General features: G+C 38.8%; 2 protein-coding genes across 2 annotated transcripts; both read left to right on the top strand.

The window, feature by feature from the left end:
- The first annotated feature begins 207 nt into the window (after positions 1-207).
- On the top strand, positions 208-3,851 carry LOC140945729 (interferon regulatory factor 3-like). The gene is made up of 4 exons (XM_073394774.1): positions 208-872; positions 1,795-1,841; positions 2,373-2,487; positions 2,856-3,851. The coding sequence occupies exons 1-4, from the start codon at positions 461-463 to the stop codon at positions 3,038-3,040; spliced, it is 759 nt and encodes a 252-aa protein (XP_073250875.1). The 5' UTR covers positions 208-460; the 3' UTR covers positions 3,041-3,851.
- Positions 3,852-7,647: 3,796 nt separating this feature from the next.
- On the top strand, positions 7,648-14,032 carry LOC140945746 (uncharacterized). The gene is made up of 6 exons (XM_073394798.1): positions 7,648-7,740; positions 8,075-8,399; positions 9,986-10,138; positions 11,099-11,215; positions 11,362-11,481; positions 12,772-14,032. The coding sequence occupies exons 1-6, from the start codon at positions 7,675-7,677 to the stop codon at positions 13,140-13,142; spliced, it is 1,152 nt and encodes a 383-aa protein (XP_073250899.1). The 5' UTR covers positions 7,648-7,674; the 3' UTR covers positions 13,143-14,032.
- Positions 14,033-17,385: the final 3,353 nt, after the last annotated feature.

The raw sequence follows: 17,385 nt of genomic DNA, 5'->3' as shown, positions 1-17,385 counted from the left end.
GCTCCGTAAGATATTTCCTAGTATAATAAGTGAAAAGAAAAATTTAACACACGAAAAACATTCCCGTTGATGCGACTCAGATGTCTGCACCCAGGATGTACAAAGTTATTATTCCGTGGAAACCAATCACGTGAAGAGGGAAAAACCCCTTAGCTTTGCAAAAGGGAATTTTCCCTTTGGCATAAACAAATAGATCATCTTTGTATATTGGTGGGCCATACTTGGCAACATTCATTTTAAGAACGATCTACAACTGTCGATGCGTGCAAATCATATCTGAGTCTTCATAGATCCTACACAGGTTTAATAAGACGTGCTTCTTCAGAGTTTTTCATTTTCGATTTGTTAAGTGAAAGCGCACAGACGCCGATTAAATTGAGATCCGTTTGTTCTTAGAAATATCATTTCCAAGAAAAGATTCTGTTGTCGAACTTCACCTCGATAGAATCACCTAAAAAGAATGATAAACGAAATGCATGACTACTGCAAACCGGCGGGAACCAGGAGATTGCGTTTTCGAGACTGGCTCAAACAGAAGCTTGACGACAATGAAGTCGAAGGTGTGGAATGGATCGACCGAAGCCGTGGATTGTTCAAAATTCCTTGGAAACACGGTTTGCACCGCCAATGGTGTATTAGTGACGACAGTGAAATTTTCAAACAGTGGGCTATTTATTCTGGAAAATACAGAGAAGGAATCGATATCCCCGTTCCCAGCAAGTGGAAGACGAATTTCAGATGCACGTTAAATGCGCTCCCTGATTTTAAAGAAGTGAGGGAGAAAAGTCGCCCCCGAGGGAACGAGGCGTATAAAATTTACATGATGAAAAGCAATCACTCAAAAATCGAGCGGAAGGCCACGGGACAAAAAGGTAAGTCCTTAGAAAACTATAAACCATTATACATTTTTATTAAAATAGGAAAACACGCAGCTTCAGTCAGGAAAATGCAAATTTCAAAACAAAGTGAGGACTTTGGAGGGGTCACACCAAAAGCGCATGACTACGCCACATGACACAAATGTGTCTTCGTATTCAGTCTTAATTCTGGTCATATAAATTACAATTCGATAACTTTCCATTGCTTGCTCCGTTTCTTACATTTAAATGTTATTCCTCGGATATGAAAAACCCCTCTTCTAGAAGATAAGGGGGGTGGGGGGGGGGGGGTGGGGGGGGGGGCAGTATTTAAAAGAGTTAATAAATTCTCCGTTCAAATTTTCATTCGCTTGCATATTTTTAGTTACTAATAAAAAACTAACGTGTTTTATATATTTTACTTTGAGGTATACCAACTTCGCTGGGAAACGCTTTTTTTATTTCGAACTATCTAACCAAATCACCGGATGTAGTTGTTTTTAAAACAACATATTATCAGAAGAAAAAGATAGACACGCAGGAAGTACAAAAACCTGCTTGCCAGGCAACTTTGTAGTTCACACGACTGAAAACTTGCAAACTTAGCAACTACTGATCAAAGCTAAAACCGCACCCTACATCCTGACCACACCCTTTGGTGTAAAAAAGGGAAGTTAAATAATAAATGTTTACTATTACCGTGGGAGAAATTTTTAGGAAAATTCCAAGGAATGTAGCTACGGAAAAAGAGAATACTTTTAAAAGCGTCAATCCTCACACTGTGCAACTAAACTAAGTACGCCTTACTTCCATATAAGATAAACAAATTTCCCAACTAGCTCCAGGCCTCAGTTCATGATGCTACGCGCGCGGATAGATAGTTTTAACGTACTTTGTTAGACAAACTATATACATTTTCGATATTTTAAATCTGCAGCATCTACACAGCAATCGTTTGATCTGTCGGATAAGGAAATAGTTCAGGTGAGTATTGCCAGTGTCTTTCATTAGGTAAAGAACTCACTCGAAATTTTTAAGAGCTTCTCTCAACCAAAGCACCGTCCTAAATAAGCACCGCATTTGCAGCGCACTCATCGACATTTTTGTGCCAATATAGTCAAATACAAATTTGTTGAAAATCCTGTAATTCATAGAATCAATTTCGAAAACATCACACAGAACTCCAAGTTTACAATTTATATATGTATGTACTTAAGTTAAGGACCATATTTATAGTTGCCTCTATGTCGAAGATAGCCGGCTGCCATAGTTGATCTAGCGGACGCTTTCGGAAGACAAAAAAATCTTTCTCTAAAAGTCCAACACTCAGTTTTTGTTGCTGAAAGACTCTTAATACGCCCTTGATTTAAAAAAAACAACAACAACTTCAAAACAACTTCCCCCTCTAACCGCCCAAAAAATGAGAATGATTAAAAGTTATTTCAGGTAGATGACCATGCCTGTTGAAGCACCACAAAATTTCTTGTGATCCATATATATTCTGTTATTTTTTAGCTGTTAGATGACATGATGAGACCAGTTCTTTCGAGTGAGAAGCAGACCGCGCTATCGCGTCGCCCAATTTCAGCTTTCCCAGCATTTGAGACTCTCGTGGTTGACAGATCAAAAGGTTAGTACGCTTCTTTAATCGGCTCCTGGCTTCTTGCAATTCAATGCAAACTGAATACACAACATTATAGACTTTGCGGCCACTTTTCCACTAAGACCACTTATGTCAGTCCTAGCGTGTACATCAGGGCTCCCAAAGGGGTCAACTTGCCTATATTAGAAATTGGCCTTCTTGGTCAATGCATTTCGGTGACGTATCCGAGACACGCTCGGACCACGTGACCCGAAACGCATAGGCCGTTAACTTTCTTCCATTCTACACGAAGGTCCCCTGAACAAATGCTTCCATTACAGAGAAATGTTCGTTAAAGTGTTGAAACACCTTAAACCCGTCTAATACATTCTCACTCAGCTATTTGTTTTGCGCAGAAAATTTTCCTAACTTCGCATTTCACGCTACGCCTTGGATCTTGGCGGCTTGGAATGCGATTGCGGTGGACCAATTCGTGCCGAAACCTGCGAAGAAGACGGACAAAGTCGATGAAAAAGACGACGGCGATGAAGATATCAGTGAAAAAACACCGGAGAAGCCTGAAGATAAAACAAGTGAATAGACGGTTAGACTGTGAGCAGTAAGGACGACCACTTGCGGTCTATTAGACAGTAGAATTCAAAACGTCAGCGAAGCGTTCGATCAGTTAATGCTGTTGGGACTATCGCATTCTAAACACCCACTAATATTGACGAAATTCGACCTGAAGTTACCGTTGGTCATGGCGTAAGATTAGAAAATGGTTACGGGATGATCTTTTAAGTTTTTAAAACGACTCCAGTCGATCATGACAGACCCCTTTCTGAGACATTTTTAATACCGAAATTGATGCAAAAACACGTTGCCGGCCTTTAACGCGGGAAAGCGTGTTCTAACTTTGGATTGGTTGATAAAATGGCGAGGGAAGTCCTGGCCAATAAAATCGCAAGGTTCATGATAGCTCAGTTCAAAATATTTGGAATCCCTACACTGAGGCTGATGGGATAGAATTAAGAGTCATACTTGGCTCCGTGGCTCTGGGGTATAAAACATGAGAATTGAGATTCAGGGCTGAATAATTCATTTCTTTTTTTGCTCCCCTATGTAAGCCTTGGAGTCGAGTATGAATTTTGATGAATTCAAAACCAACTTATAGAGTAGTGTAGGAGCTGCTTGTAAGGTCTCTCCTGACTGGTCGCAGGAAACACTGACATGTCATTCTTCCAATTGTTTTAGTATTGTTTGGGTCAGGGAAACGTACCATTGGTGACTTCTCTTCGACCCAACTTAGAAAGTGCTCAAATTTATATAAGTCCAGAGTTCATGTGACGACATGACTATGTCGAAAAGACCATGATTAGTCGTGTAAGGTTATTTGCTTAGTTGTTCAAAAAGCTTGAATAACCTACTTTTTTTGCTCAGGGACTGTTATTAGGAAGAGAGGTGTTTTTGGTAGCCCGAACGTATAAGATAGAAATCGATTAGTTTTAGCTTAAGTTTTGTCACAGGGAACCGAGGCTCCCGAAGTGGCCGCATCGTGTGGCAAACTCAGGCCAGTAACAGTATGACTGGTATTAAAAAGCGATCCGTGACTATGACAAGAAACGTCCATTAAATTTCACATATTTCATGGTATGTTGTTTATGTGTGGTTTCTCGACTTTATTGAAGCCTTTGTGGCATTTGGTTGATTAGGAAATGAGAAACGGATTGAAAGCCCAATCAGAGAATCATAGAGATTCCGCCAGAAACCAAGTACATTGTTTTTGTTACAAAAAAAATGGCCTTCCAGTTGGAGCTTGTCGTTTTTAGGAGGCGAAAAGTGTAAAAATTTGCGAGTGAATTTCATTTCGCTTTTGATCCGTTACAAAACGATAGGACCGTGGGACGAGGTAGGGAACGATCTGCATTGAACATTCAAGGAGTTCAGCCGATATTCAAATTTACAAGCTTCTAGCCACAGTTTTTCAATTGCTAACCCAAAGGTTATTCTTAAAATAGTAAGATGATACGTCATTATCAACAGGAGAGAGCATATCCATGTCTCAAGTCCTTGAGATTATAAAGAAGGGAAAAATCCCTACTCAAAGAATGCGAATGATGTTTAAATTATAGAGATGGCGTGACTGACTCATCTTTTCTGCCTTAAAATAGTAAGGTGATACTTTATTATCAATAGGTGGAGAGAATACACAGATAAAAATGGGGAAAGTCCCTACTCAACTGCCTCGTCCCCCAGTCTCTTGCGATCGCTTGGGAAGGTTGTGGAAGAGACAGCCAACTCAAAAAATGTTTGAATCATTGATTTTGCGTGCCAAGCTCACGCCGAAATTACCCCGTCGGTATCTTTTCTATCTGACTTTAGAAATAACTGGCAATTTCTCTTCGTAGTGATCAGTTATTCAGAATTAGTTCCGTAAGACTTCGCAGTATTTAAAATAAATACTGGGAAAAATATTTTTGGATTTCTGACTAGCACACACATGATACGTGTGTGACTGTCATTATAGATGTAGACAAATATTTAATTACACATAGAGGAAAAATCCCATCGAATAGACTTTTCACAGTCCCCTATTTTTCTGAAGTCGTTGGGGGGTCGAGCACCGTCCCTTACGGTCGGCCATTTTGACTGAGTATCAAATGTTCTGTGGTGATGGTTGCTAGTTCCTAGGTCTCATTATTCCGCGCGGCCAAAGCGCTTCGGGTCACGTGGTCCAAGCGAATCGCCAAAGTGAATTGATCGAGAGGGACTGGGAAAGCGCCGTACAGTGACTAGGCAAAGGGGATCATGGGACGCCTTACTAGACCTGATATTTATACCCAGCATGAGGGAGGCGCGTTACATTTGAAATCAAGATTGCCGCCCGCAAGGGCACTTTATTTTGGGGGGCTGTACGTATATAAGAATAGTCTACAACTTTTCATTGCATGCAACTGAATCGTGTCTTAATCTCCATAGCTGAAACCAGTTTTTTCTGCAAAATTTCCACTTCTTCCCTTTCATTTTGTGGAGAGAAACGAAAGCGAAATTATGCACCGGAGCACGACCACAGCAAAAAATTGTGTTTTTGAGACTCGATGACCACCAATTAAGTAGAAAGAACGGAACTTGAATGGACCCAAAACGTACGTAGGACATTCAAAATTACCTGGCCATGGAAACGCGTGTAGGGTATGCTCATGACACCAGGTGCCATAATATATAACTGTTATAAACAGAATGAATGAAACTGAGACTAATTAACACTAACAATTGTCCACGTTCTATTCGAAACATATTCCAGACTTAAACCGCCTTTTTCTAAGGCCTAAAAAGCACGTAATACCAAATTAACACCACGTAAGTGCACAACATAGGTTTAAAATGTCATGCAAAAGTTATCAAGTGTAATTTAAACTGTTAATGAAATGCTAATTAAGGATATTAAACATTTTATTACACGTCTCTATTTCATTAAAATGAAATAAAGATTTTAAAAGTGAATATTATCAGTATTATTCATACTTTTCGTGTCACAACTATCCTAAATACATGGAGAGTCACAGAAATTTATGACTTAAAATAAATCTTCCCCATCTGAGTATGAACGAAGTGAACTATAATCATGGTTCCAAACAGTACTATCAATAATGAAGTTAGCTTGTTGTAAATTATTCTTTGACCTTTTTCTCTAATCCTTACTTCTTATTATAAAAGGTTGATCAACAGAAACAACAAAAGCAACAAATACTATGAATTCAATAACCCAGGGTAATTCTGGGTTTGGACTTAAATTTTCATGATCGGCACAAAAGCAACGTTTGTATAAACTTCAGCAGCGATTCGTTGCCTTTAGGGCCCCCGACCGCACAAGTCACAGAAATCTACTCGAAAGAATCTTTATTTTACTTGACGTATTTAATGATAAAAGACTCTTCGAGACCAGTTTTCATGTGCGGCAAAATGAACATGAATGTTCGAGAAATTTTTTTTTAAACAGCTGGTAAAATGAAAGTAAAAAACAAGGAGACAAAAGGTGCTTACCATTTGACAGAAAAATCTGGTTGGGGTGTCGAAAGTAACATTCCGTTTGGTTCGTGCCAACCGGAATGAACAGACTACCTCAAAACGTACTCCTCAATTTTCGGTTGGAAAATTTCCGAAAAGTGACCTTACCATGTACCTTTCATCCTGAATTTCCGAAATTTTCTGTCAAATGGTAAGCACCCAAGTTCTACACTTGGTCTCTTTTGTAAAATTTTAAGCAAATTGTTTGTTGTATCTTTGGTCGGTAGTAAGATTTCTAAAGGAAGTGAATATATGATTTAAGAATTCGTAGCAAGTGCATGGCCTCGGATTCAATGCGAAAAAAATTCCATCTACAGTTATATTCGAAAAACTACTGAGTTTAGGAAGAGAAAAAAAAAACAAAGCTTTTTTATATCCTGAATAGTCAAGGTCAAGGCAGGCGAGTCAGTATAAAAATTTGATATTTGTTTCATCAGCTCTAGTGATTTACGGTAGTGAAATAAAACCACTCTCTACCACAAGGGACATCGTTTGTAATGATGCTGGGAACTTTGTTTTTGAAGTAAATTCAGAATTAGATTAAACGGTTACTTATAACAACGGTAATCGTCGGTATTTCGACGTAGATTCCAGTTTTCCGCCTCGTTTAAAACTAAGGCGGTTTTTGATGATGTTAATATCGTATTCTAATAAATTCAGCTTAGTTTAAATCTCTTAATAGCTGAATTACTGCATATCAGTTTCAACTAAGAATTACATACATTTTTTTTGTCGCAAATCTAATAATGAATAATTTAAACCCGCCATGCTATTAACTGAAAAAAAGGTAAGAAAAACAAAATTTCTCAAGCCACCGAGCTTAAAAGCTTTTCCCTTCAGTAGACTCAGCAAACTCTGGATTTACATCTCAATACTACATACGGTCACTAATCAATCATAGCCGGAAATTATCTCGAACATTAATTGCATTCGTTTTTACACTATTGAACATGAGATATTGCCTCACACTAAGAAATGGATAGTTCTTAAGCGTGAGAGAGTGAGAGATTTAGCATACATTTTCCAATTATCACATTTTATTTGTTTTAAGACTGCGCTTTTAATTTTAAAACTCAGTAGTTAGACAAATAAAGGCCGATGAACAATACCTCTGGTTTTATTTGACAGGTATGTTTTGGGGGAAACACGAAACCAAATGGATTATTGATGCTCGGTTCAATCGCAGAGACATCTTGCAGGACAGAAGCACAATATGCAATGAAGAGTAAAATGGTGAGAGAACACAAATATATCATATTGTTCCGACGTTTTTTCATAATATTAACTTGTGATTGCCACTTTAAAAAGCGAGCAGCAAAGGGAACTCAGTAACAAATTTATAACAAATTTATTCAATGTTTGTACTGAGAGAAACGTCAGGAAATTGATAATTTGTAATTTGCAACGCAGATAATATTTTTGCCGGTTCTCAGTGAGTTTTAATTTGTACTCACTCATGGACGCATTGCATTTTAACTGACGGCAAGAAGATATCGGCCGTTTCACTGCAGTGGACGTGTAGATTGTTTTAAAAGACTCTTTTAACAGCAAAATTCCTTATCTTTAGGCCATGTCAGAATTATATTTCCTGACAATTAAGACATGTCCCTATATTTTCTGGCTTCCATTCGTCTACACATATGGATTACGTGGTGAGAAATGCGTGACATCTTTTCAAGGAGCATTTCTTCAAAGGCATAGCTACAAATCTGCTGCCGTGTCGGACATGTTTACCTGCTATTACATGTGCAAAGATGACCAACTTTGTCAAAGCTTGAACTTTTACAGGGAGGGAAGTTTGTGCGAGTTGAACAACAGAACGCGTTCTGCGACCTTACCACTGAATTTTATTCTGAAACGAAATGCATTTTACTTGGACAATCCGTTTCGAGGTGAGTTGAAATTTTCGCACATTCATAAATTACTTTTGTAAACTTGGAGCTGAACTGAGATTTAATCCTTTCTTGAGTGTATACCTTACAAGGGAGTTGGACCCTGACTTAAAAAGGATCGAGGCTCTGCATTCACCGTGTAAACAAGCAAACAAGCAAACAAACAAATAAACAACTAATTACTTCTTAGATAACGACATAAAATGATAGTAGACAAATTCTCATTGGCAAGAAAGCCCTATTGAATATTATTTATATCTTCGTTTTAACAACACCAAATTAAATACACGCAAAAGACAACTACTTTCCTGACTTTTGCTGTGGTTATTTCATCAGTTTCGACAGGAGCCTATTACAACAACGTTTTCACAGACCAGTTTATTTTTAGATAGATTTTCCCGCAATTTTTGAATATCAAACCAGCCATTAAAAACCGGACACTAGAAAAAAGTATTTCTGATGTTTTGTCAACATTTACTTCTTCTTTTTGTAATTATCGTACCTTGGAATGGATGCGTGCGCGCGCATGAGGAACGGTGCTTCTATTTTTGCGGGAAAAGTTCCCAAAAATGATACTAAAAATAACTTGATCTACGCCGTCGCATAAGCTATGTATGGGAGTTGCCCAGTTTTACTTTTAATTTATTTTTTAACGAAAGAGCGACCCAGGGGTACAGAGGTCAGTTTCAACGTCCAATCGTTCGCACTGCAAAATACGCCTGCTTTGGAGGCTAGAATTCACGCGATAAGCCCAGTCTATCCTCAAAGATTCATTTATTTGCTTTCGGTGCGAGAGAAGCCGAAAGGAATCCCAACGCAAGAAGAATTGACTAAAACAATGCGATGGGACGTTTTGGCCTCTGTTTCATGCTAAAACAGTTGCCACTTGTATCGAAAGCAGTTACTACCTGAAATAATTACCCCCGAACGAAATAAAAAGATTCGTTTGCTTAATTATGATTCTGTTTGCTACTGGTAAAATATCTCCTTACGGTAATCAAGTTTGACTGATGCCACTATATTTCTAGCGAAACAATTTTATACAGTCATAGCCAATTTTTGTTCGAGCTGCTTCACTCTAGCTTTATACCAAACCGAAGTTGTTCAGAACACTGTATATGCCGATTCCATGGCATTCATCTTGCCTGATAATGCAATTGCTAAAAGTAAACAACAGTTTTTGCTCACGTTATCTTTAATTTGCACGCGAAAGGTAATATTCATTATTCATTCCTTCTTTCGCTATTGAAACTAAAACAGTTTGACGCAGTTTTTATTTATTGTGTCCAACTGTTTATATTTTACGGTTACTTTATGCACATGGCGATGATGAAATATAATGAAAATCTTCCTTTGTTGAAGTGTGCCGACAAGCAGCTTTTACCTCGGTAGACCGTTAGCTCTTCGCCCTTTTTCCAAATGTATCAAGAGTTCGATGAACCACATTATATTAATCAATCTATGTTTCATTTGCTGACCTTATTTCAGTCGTAATTTTTGACGAACACGACTATGAAATATTTTCAATTAACACTTTGTTTATCCCTTAGCACTTTACATTATTAGCAATTTATGTCTTTTGACAGCGTTTCTAGGTTCAACATTTTTGCTTCCCGCTTCGTCGTGTAAAGAAATTAAGGACGCATCCGAAGGCCTGGCGCCTAATGGACGATACTGGTTGGACTCGGGAGGGCATGGAGACCAACCTTTCGATGCATTTTGTGACATGGAAAAGGAAGGTAATTTCCCATTTCAGAAACTCCAGAGAGAATGGGTACAAGCTTTGGAGGCAGTGATTTCTGGGTTTGTTTGGGTGGAAAAACGTTGGTTATGATTGGTCGATGATTTTCAAGCTGACCCTTAACCTATCGTATATGATAGGTTAAGGGTTAGCTTGAAAACCATTCACTGAAACAATCCCAGAAATCATTGCGCCGAAGACTTGTACCCATTCCCCTGATAGTTCCAGGAATAATGAGAATAGACACTTGCGCTGGCACTGGAACTCGCACGCATTTTGAGACAAGTTTTAGAGGTGGTCAGTTACTATGGTTAAGAGATATGACGTCGTAAGTAGCATCTGCGGTGAAGCCATTTTTGAGTGAAAATGCATGTTTTCTCAGCTTCTTTCAACAATAAAATTATAGATTGTGGCTAAAATGATACAAAGTGCTTATTCATATGTTATTTACATGTCAAACAGAAAAAATTACGATCTCTTACTGTTTTAACCTGATTTATAATTCTTGGTAAAATCCAAGATGGCAACTATTGTTGGTGACGTCACGGGTCTCTAGCAGCGCCACCACCCATAAAATATACCTCATCTTGTTGAGAAGATCCAAGGCTTTCCACTGAAGGCAAAATCGTTTCGAAATACTGCAACATATCAAAACCTCCGGGGAGGTATTTCATCAACTCCCCTTGTACCACGGTAGGGGTATGAATTTGCGTGTACCCCCGAGGGTCATAACATCGCGATCAATAAGAAAGCGACTGTCTAGAGACAAGGGAGAAGATAGCTTATTATACACACACTACGATGAGTATATTTCATTAAATTAAAATCATTAAAAAAGGTATACAAAAAAAGGTGGAGAGAGAATTTCCCATGTTTGAATGCCTCACTGTACTTTATTAATCTGTGATTGCTACAAGGATTAGAGAGTAATTTCAATATATTTGTACTTTCTTCAAAGTCGTTGTAGAGTGCACAGGCAACCCATGTCAAAACGGAGGGACCTGTGACTATCAGGGGAAGGGACAGTACACTTGCCGGTGCGTAGCAGGGTACGGTGGAATACATTGTGAAGGAGGTGAGTAGACAGCATTTGATCCTTAATATAAATTGAGACCACTACATGAAGGTAAATCTACAAATTTGATCTTTAATTGAAGATGATGAGTGAATGATCCCTCTTATGAGGAGAAACGTCCAATTGATAGAAACCCTTTCTTTCAGATACAAACATGTGTTCCAGCAATCCATGTCTGAATGGGGGAACGTGCACGAATATTTTGAATGGTTACATCTGCACATGCTCATCACACTTCTCAGGCCCGCGTTGCGAGGTTGCTACAGGTAAGTTTTTTTTTTACTCCACCATGATGACTATCACAAAATCAGATTAAAAATAGTTGCTTGTTTAATCTGACATTTTGAGAGATAATCTTCTCAGAAACAGTTCTCTGATATTAGATTGAGACGAATTGGAAGAAAAAAAACTTAAAAACCTCTTCTTAGGAAGCAAAGTGGTACCGAGAGGGGGAGGGGTTAGTTAAAAATTTCCCCACTATTGAGCTTTTTTGCAGTGTAAATAAATTCTGGAAGATTATGCCTTAAAAACTAGTAATAATTTGCGGGCGAGCCCTATGTAAACGCTCCTGTTCCAAAGCTGTGCTTTGCGTAAGTTTCCCACGATGGAAGGATAAACGCGCGCGATTAGATTACCCTCTAAGAATTTCATTCATTTTCAGTGTAAGTCCAAACGGGCAGCCTTTATGAGTGCTGCGCATGTGTAGTAGTGACCTGGATATTAGGATTGCGGGCTCCTCTGGTCCCCGCAGTTAATGAAAGACTGCGGTTTGTTGTACAGTTTGACTTATTTAAGGGATCTGGCACTGCTGGAAACTTGCGACCCACTTTATACGTGCACTTCGCGGCTTACACACTTTGTTAGGCAGATTTAAAGCAAAAAACAACCGCGACCTTAGTGACGAAGGCGTGCGCAAGGTTAAAAACCGGCGCAAGTTGCAGTTAGTCATTTATTTGGTACAAGACCACTAAGGAACACACTCCCATCATTTATATTGTAAATTTTCTTTGTTTGTCTTGCCCCTGTTCGTGCTCTTTTCTCCAGCATCGTTGTCTATTTCACTATATCATTCGGATTCCTCGATTCCTAGATATAATACTGTAACATATGGTAAACATTATTTAAGGTATCTTGGGCCTAGGTTATGGCGAAAACTCTGAACATCTTTAAATGTAGAATTCGTAAAAATGATATAAGCTCAATGATAGATGATGGATGTAAGAGCTGTTCTCTCGGCACATTATAACTATTTACTTCTCTCAGTTATTTTAGATTATCATTAGGGTATAATATATTATGCGTAGTTTAATTATTTTTTACTTTCATATTTTATAAGTAATTCCAATTAATTGTGTCCCCAAATTAGTATGGGTTTGTTCCCAAGCTATACGGCTCCGACACATTAATAACGTTTTCTATTCCATTCTCTATTCTACCACGTGAACGACTAACTGCAAAGAGCCTGTGAGCATTCAACCGTCCGCTTTCATTTTCTCGTTTGACGTTGCTTTGTATTTGCTTAATCTACCTGCTTTGTTAATATTCAACATTTGTAGGTTCTGAATGCAGCTCTTACACACTGAACAACGAAACCGACCGCAGCGTGTTATTTGCACAAGTTGGTGCGATATACAAATGCGACAAGACATTGGTTACAGCGTGGTACCGCTTTAATAGCACCGCAGGCACTAAAATGCCCACCACGTGCGTGTCTAAAAACAAGTGCAACACGCATGCGACGGGATGGCTGAATGGCGTACACCCCACCACCCAGGAAGGCATTGTCAACAGACGTCTCTGTTTTCATTGGAGCAGCAACTGCTGCAACTGGGAGATAACAATTAAAGTCAGGAACTGTGGACTGTTTTATGTGTACAGACTAGTTAAACCACCACACTGTCAACTCCGTTATTGTGTCACTAATTGAGAGCGTCAGGAGCAGATTATACACAGTCTCAATTCGCCACTTTAGAAACTATAAGGAGACTGGACCGAGTAAGCTTTCGCAAAGACTTCTGGGATCGTTAATGGAGACGCGCGGGTCATCTATTGGTCAATGTTTTTCCCTGCCTCCTTGACGGTTCCAGATGTCTTTGCGAGAGTTAACTCCAACCACTCTCTTTCTCGCTTCTAAAGTGGCGAATAGAGTGTTTACTTTTACGGCTAAAGGTTAATATTGTGCCGCAACTCAAGTCATTTTTTAAATTAATGGGCTCCCGCTTGTTCAGTGAAAAAGTTATTAGACTATCTTTGGAAACCTTTGAAGTAGCAGCGTGAAACTTTGTCAGACACATACAATGTTACTCGAGTCATGCAACTTAGCTAGCCCAAAATATGCAGATGATCTAACGTGACCCTTCACGGCTTAAGAAGCTCTTAACTGAAATGGGCACACTTTTCCTTGTGCCTCAATTTTTACCCTGATGGCTTACAGCTCTAAGGCCATTAGGAATATAAATTCTGTGCTTGGCGAGGTCAGGGTATTGTAAAGAGAAGGTCTGATAAAAGGAACAGTTGTAATGGGGGACTGGGTACTAGTCCAAAAAACTGTTTATCTTTAAAAGCCATTGCATATTGAAACGTGGCCAAACATAGTTTTGGAGTTCATTATATTGCAAATGAATCGTCTTGTACCGATAGAGTTAAGAAATTTCTACTATGAACTGTTGCCATTTTCTGTGGCCGTACAAAAATTTGCTTAAAAGTTTAAAGTTTTGAGAAATCTCATGTTTTAATCAATATACAGCTTCATAATAAATGCATAAGAATATACACCATCCTCTCAAGTGTGACCATGCCTAAATTTACTTGAGAACATTTTCGCCAGTTTTTCTACTTTCTTTATCAGTTTCCATTGTTGTGTAGTTGAAGAGAAACTAAAAAGTTAAATTAAAAAACAGGATTCCTTTTTGTTCAAAAGTGCTTCTGTACTCTGCCTGAACTGTGTCTTACTAAAAAAAAAAATTAATATAACAAACCAAGCGTGTAAAAAGTAAATAAATCGACTGGGGATTTTTGACAGAAAAAAAGGTTAAGAAAATGTTTCTAAGCCACTCCACCCGTCTCAATCAGATGCCCAGTTGGTATACACAATACGTCCGTTTATGAGCTGCGTGTACTTCTATAATTCACTCCCTCAACAATGGTAAAACTATCTCGCATAGCATAACGAAGTGCTAAATTATTTAAAGAATTAAAGCTTAGAGACAATGGGCCCTTCGCAGCTTGCCATTCACGTGGTACAAAACCGCCATGCAGGAGAGCAAAAGTCGCACTGGGACAAGACAAACAAAAGGAATACATAATTTAAATGTAATTTCCTTTGTTTGTCTTGTCTCAGTGCGACTTTTGCTCTCCAGCATGGCAATTTTGTACCACGTGAATGGCTAGCTGCAAAGGGCCTATTGACGAGTCCATACGTTGTCTGGAAGAGATTGACCGATAACACGCCTCAAGATTGATTAACATTTATTCGGAAAAGGAGCCGAATCTATAACAGCATAGCAATTAGCTAGCTTTTTATAGTCGTTGGTACTACAGTTTCCGCAAATTCTTCAACCATAATGTTTACTGATAATGACTGAAATAAAGCTCTTCAAAGATCATTCTACCAAGATTAACATGCCGAGAAAGATACCTAATTTTTTGAGAAATAAATGAAGGTATGTTAATAATTTATTAAGTAAATTATTAATACGAGTGTCCCACGACAAGAAATTGTAAGAAGTAAATTCTTAGTAACTTGAGACTTGGGACGTTAGCGATTTCAGCTCCTCGATTCAAAATCTGAATTTTCTCTGCACATGTCCTCATTTTGGGACTTGCTCGCGACGAGGATACCGGCTAAATTTTTTCCTCCATTGAGGAAAAGCGCGCCACTAAATTTCACAGTTATAATTGTTATTCCAAAATGCAGACGCTGATACAGAACATTTCATACGTCTTTTGACTGCAATCATATTTCAATTAATTTATATCTACTCAACAACCTTAAGAATTCTGCCTTACATATTCCCAAACGCACATAACGGGGACAACTTTTGGATGACCATCAACTTGGAAGGTCGAGTTCCAGAAAAAAATGTTTTGGCCAGTCGTCATATACTGCATCTTCCGCATCGCTGCAGTTTTCACAGCCGAAGAGATCTTTAGATCTGTCTACACCGTAAGTTGGCAAAATAAGCGATTACCTGGAAAAGCGGTCAAAAATATTGATTCTCCGAGTCTGATGTCGTGCGGTCAGTTATGTTTGAGGCACTCTTGGTGTACTTCGACAAACTTCCAAGAGGCTTTTGGGAAGGGCAGTGAAAGCAATTGCGAGCTGAATAAGCACGATTTCAACGCAATAAACGATGAAACCAAGCTTATGGATCAACCCGGAACAGCATTTACATCGTTTCTGAAGGTACCTAGCTATAAAAAGCGCTATAATAATTGTAATACACTGTCTTGAGTGACATGCATGGATGAGAAACAGTTTCAAAATCTTGTCTGGCCTAGGACAGATAGTAAGGAAAGCTTCGTGAATCTAGACACCCTTGTGATTTTCGTTCATTTTTGATTAATTTGCTCAACCAAAACTACCGTTTTCGTCTCGGAGGCAAGAACACTTTAATTTCGCCGCCATCTAAGGTGTTATCATAGCGACGGTGCCTTGTCTTCTTCCTTAAAGGAGCTTTACATCTCTTACAACTTACTTAAAATTTGACAACCGCGTGTGAGTCACTTAACAATGAGGGCGGTATAGTTCTGAGGATTTAATTTTACTTATTTCTTTGTGACTGTGGGGAGCCCAGGCTTCATAAGCCTTCTAACTTACAATTCGTATTTTTATTCTTGTATTGTATTACACTTTGGCTAAATAAAAATGAATTGAACTGAACTGAACTGAAATCGGCTTCTTCGTCGAAAAGTTTCTACCCATGTATGGTATCTCCGCACGATAAAATTGTTTCTCAGATAAAACATCTGCCTGGTAAAACAGCGGAAAAAAAATTGGCTCTCTTGTCTTTGGTATCGAAAAACTTAAGCTATTTACCGCGCTTAATTTCATGGGCGGTTTCTTTCTTCTTTTTGACGTAAACTTGGATATTTCCTATGGTAAATTAACCTCGGGAAAGTCCGGTCATACGGAACACGCCAATTTCCCAAGGTGAAAGGATCATTTACCACGGTAAAAGTGTCCCGTGTAACCTCACTATAATTATGCATGGTTCAAGGTTATCCTTTGCCATCCCCCTGGCAAAAAAAGTGAAAGTGCGTCCCTTCTTACCCGGGGGGGGGGGGGGGGGAGGGGGAGGGGGAGAGGTGCATCTTGGGGGTGAGCTGGGGTGGGACAGATCCTAAAAACTCATTTTCTCGCTTTATAAGTCGTTGTTATATCATACCACTATTTGTTTTATTTTCTTCAGCCGGGCTGTCGGGTCACCGGGTGCCTTAACGGAGGTTCTTGTTTCTTTGAAAACGACAAAGAAACTTTCGTCTGTTCATGTAAATTGTCATGGAGTGGAGAGAGGTGCGAACTGGGTAGGCGAGCAATTAATTCATCTTGTTTAACAAAAGAAAAGAAGAAAAAAACCTTCATTACCCGTATTTATTTGAGGGAATCTTTAGCACATTACTTTTCATAACTCGATTGAGATCTTTCAACCTTGTTTTTTTTCCAACAAAAATTCAAAAACGAATTTAGGGCATACAGTAGAACCCCTATAACTCGAACTCGGATAATAATTAACAATTTCTTTTTAAGGAAAAATGATTGCAATTTTAATAGCAATTTCACTGTTTTAGTTACAAGAATATAGGAGCTAAAATTCGGTGAATGGTACTTTGATACAACTCCTGACAAGCAAGGAGAGTAAAATTATTGTTTTATTTTCCCTGAAGGTACAAACATGTGCACCAGCAACCCATGTCTGTATGGGGCAACGTGCACCAACATATTGAATGGTTACACTTGCGCATGCTCGGCATATTTTACAGGCCCACGATGCGAGATTCCTCTCGGTAAGTCGACTTATTTATAGGTGAAAACTACTACAATTGAGCTTAGAACGAGATCGCCTAAATTATCATGCTTTTGTTGAGCCTTATATCACGAGAGTTCGTCTTGCTGCATATTTTAGTCGCAAGCATTGGCGTGTCGGAACTAGACAGTTGCGGGAAGATTC

This window comes from Porites lutea, chromosome 8 (genome assembly GCF_958299795.1).
Source record: "Porites lutea chromosome 8, jaPorLute2.1, whole genome shotgun sequence".
NCBI lineage: Eukaryota > Metazoa > Cnidaria > Anthozoa > Scleractinia > Poritidae > Porites > Porites lutea.
The sequence above is the reverse complement of the archived record's forward strand: the minus strand, read 5'-3'. Positions and strand labels throughout refer to the sequence as shown.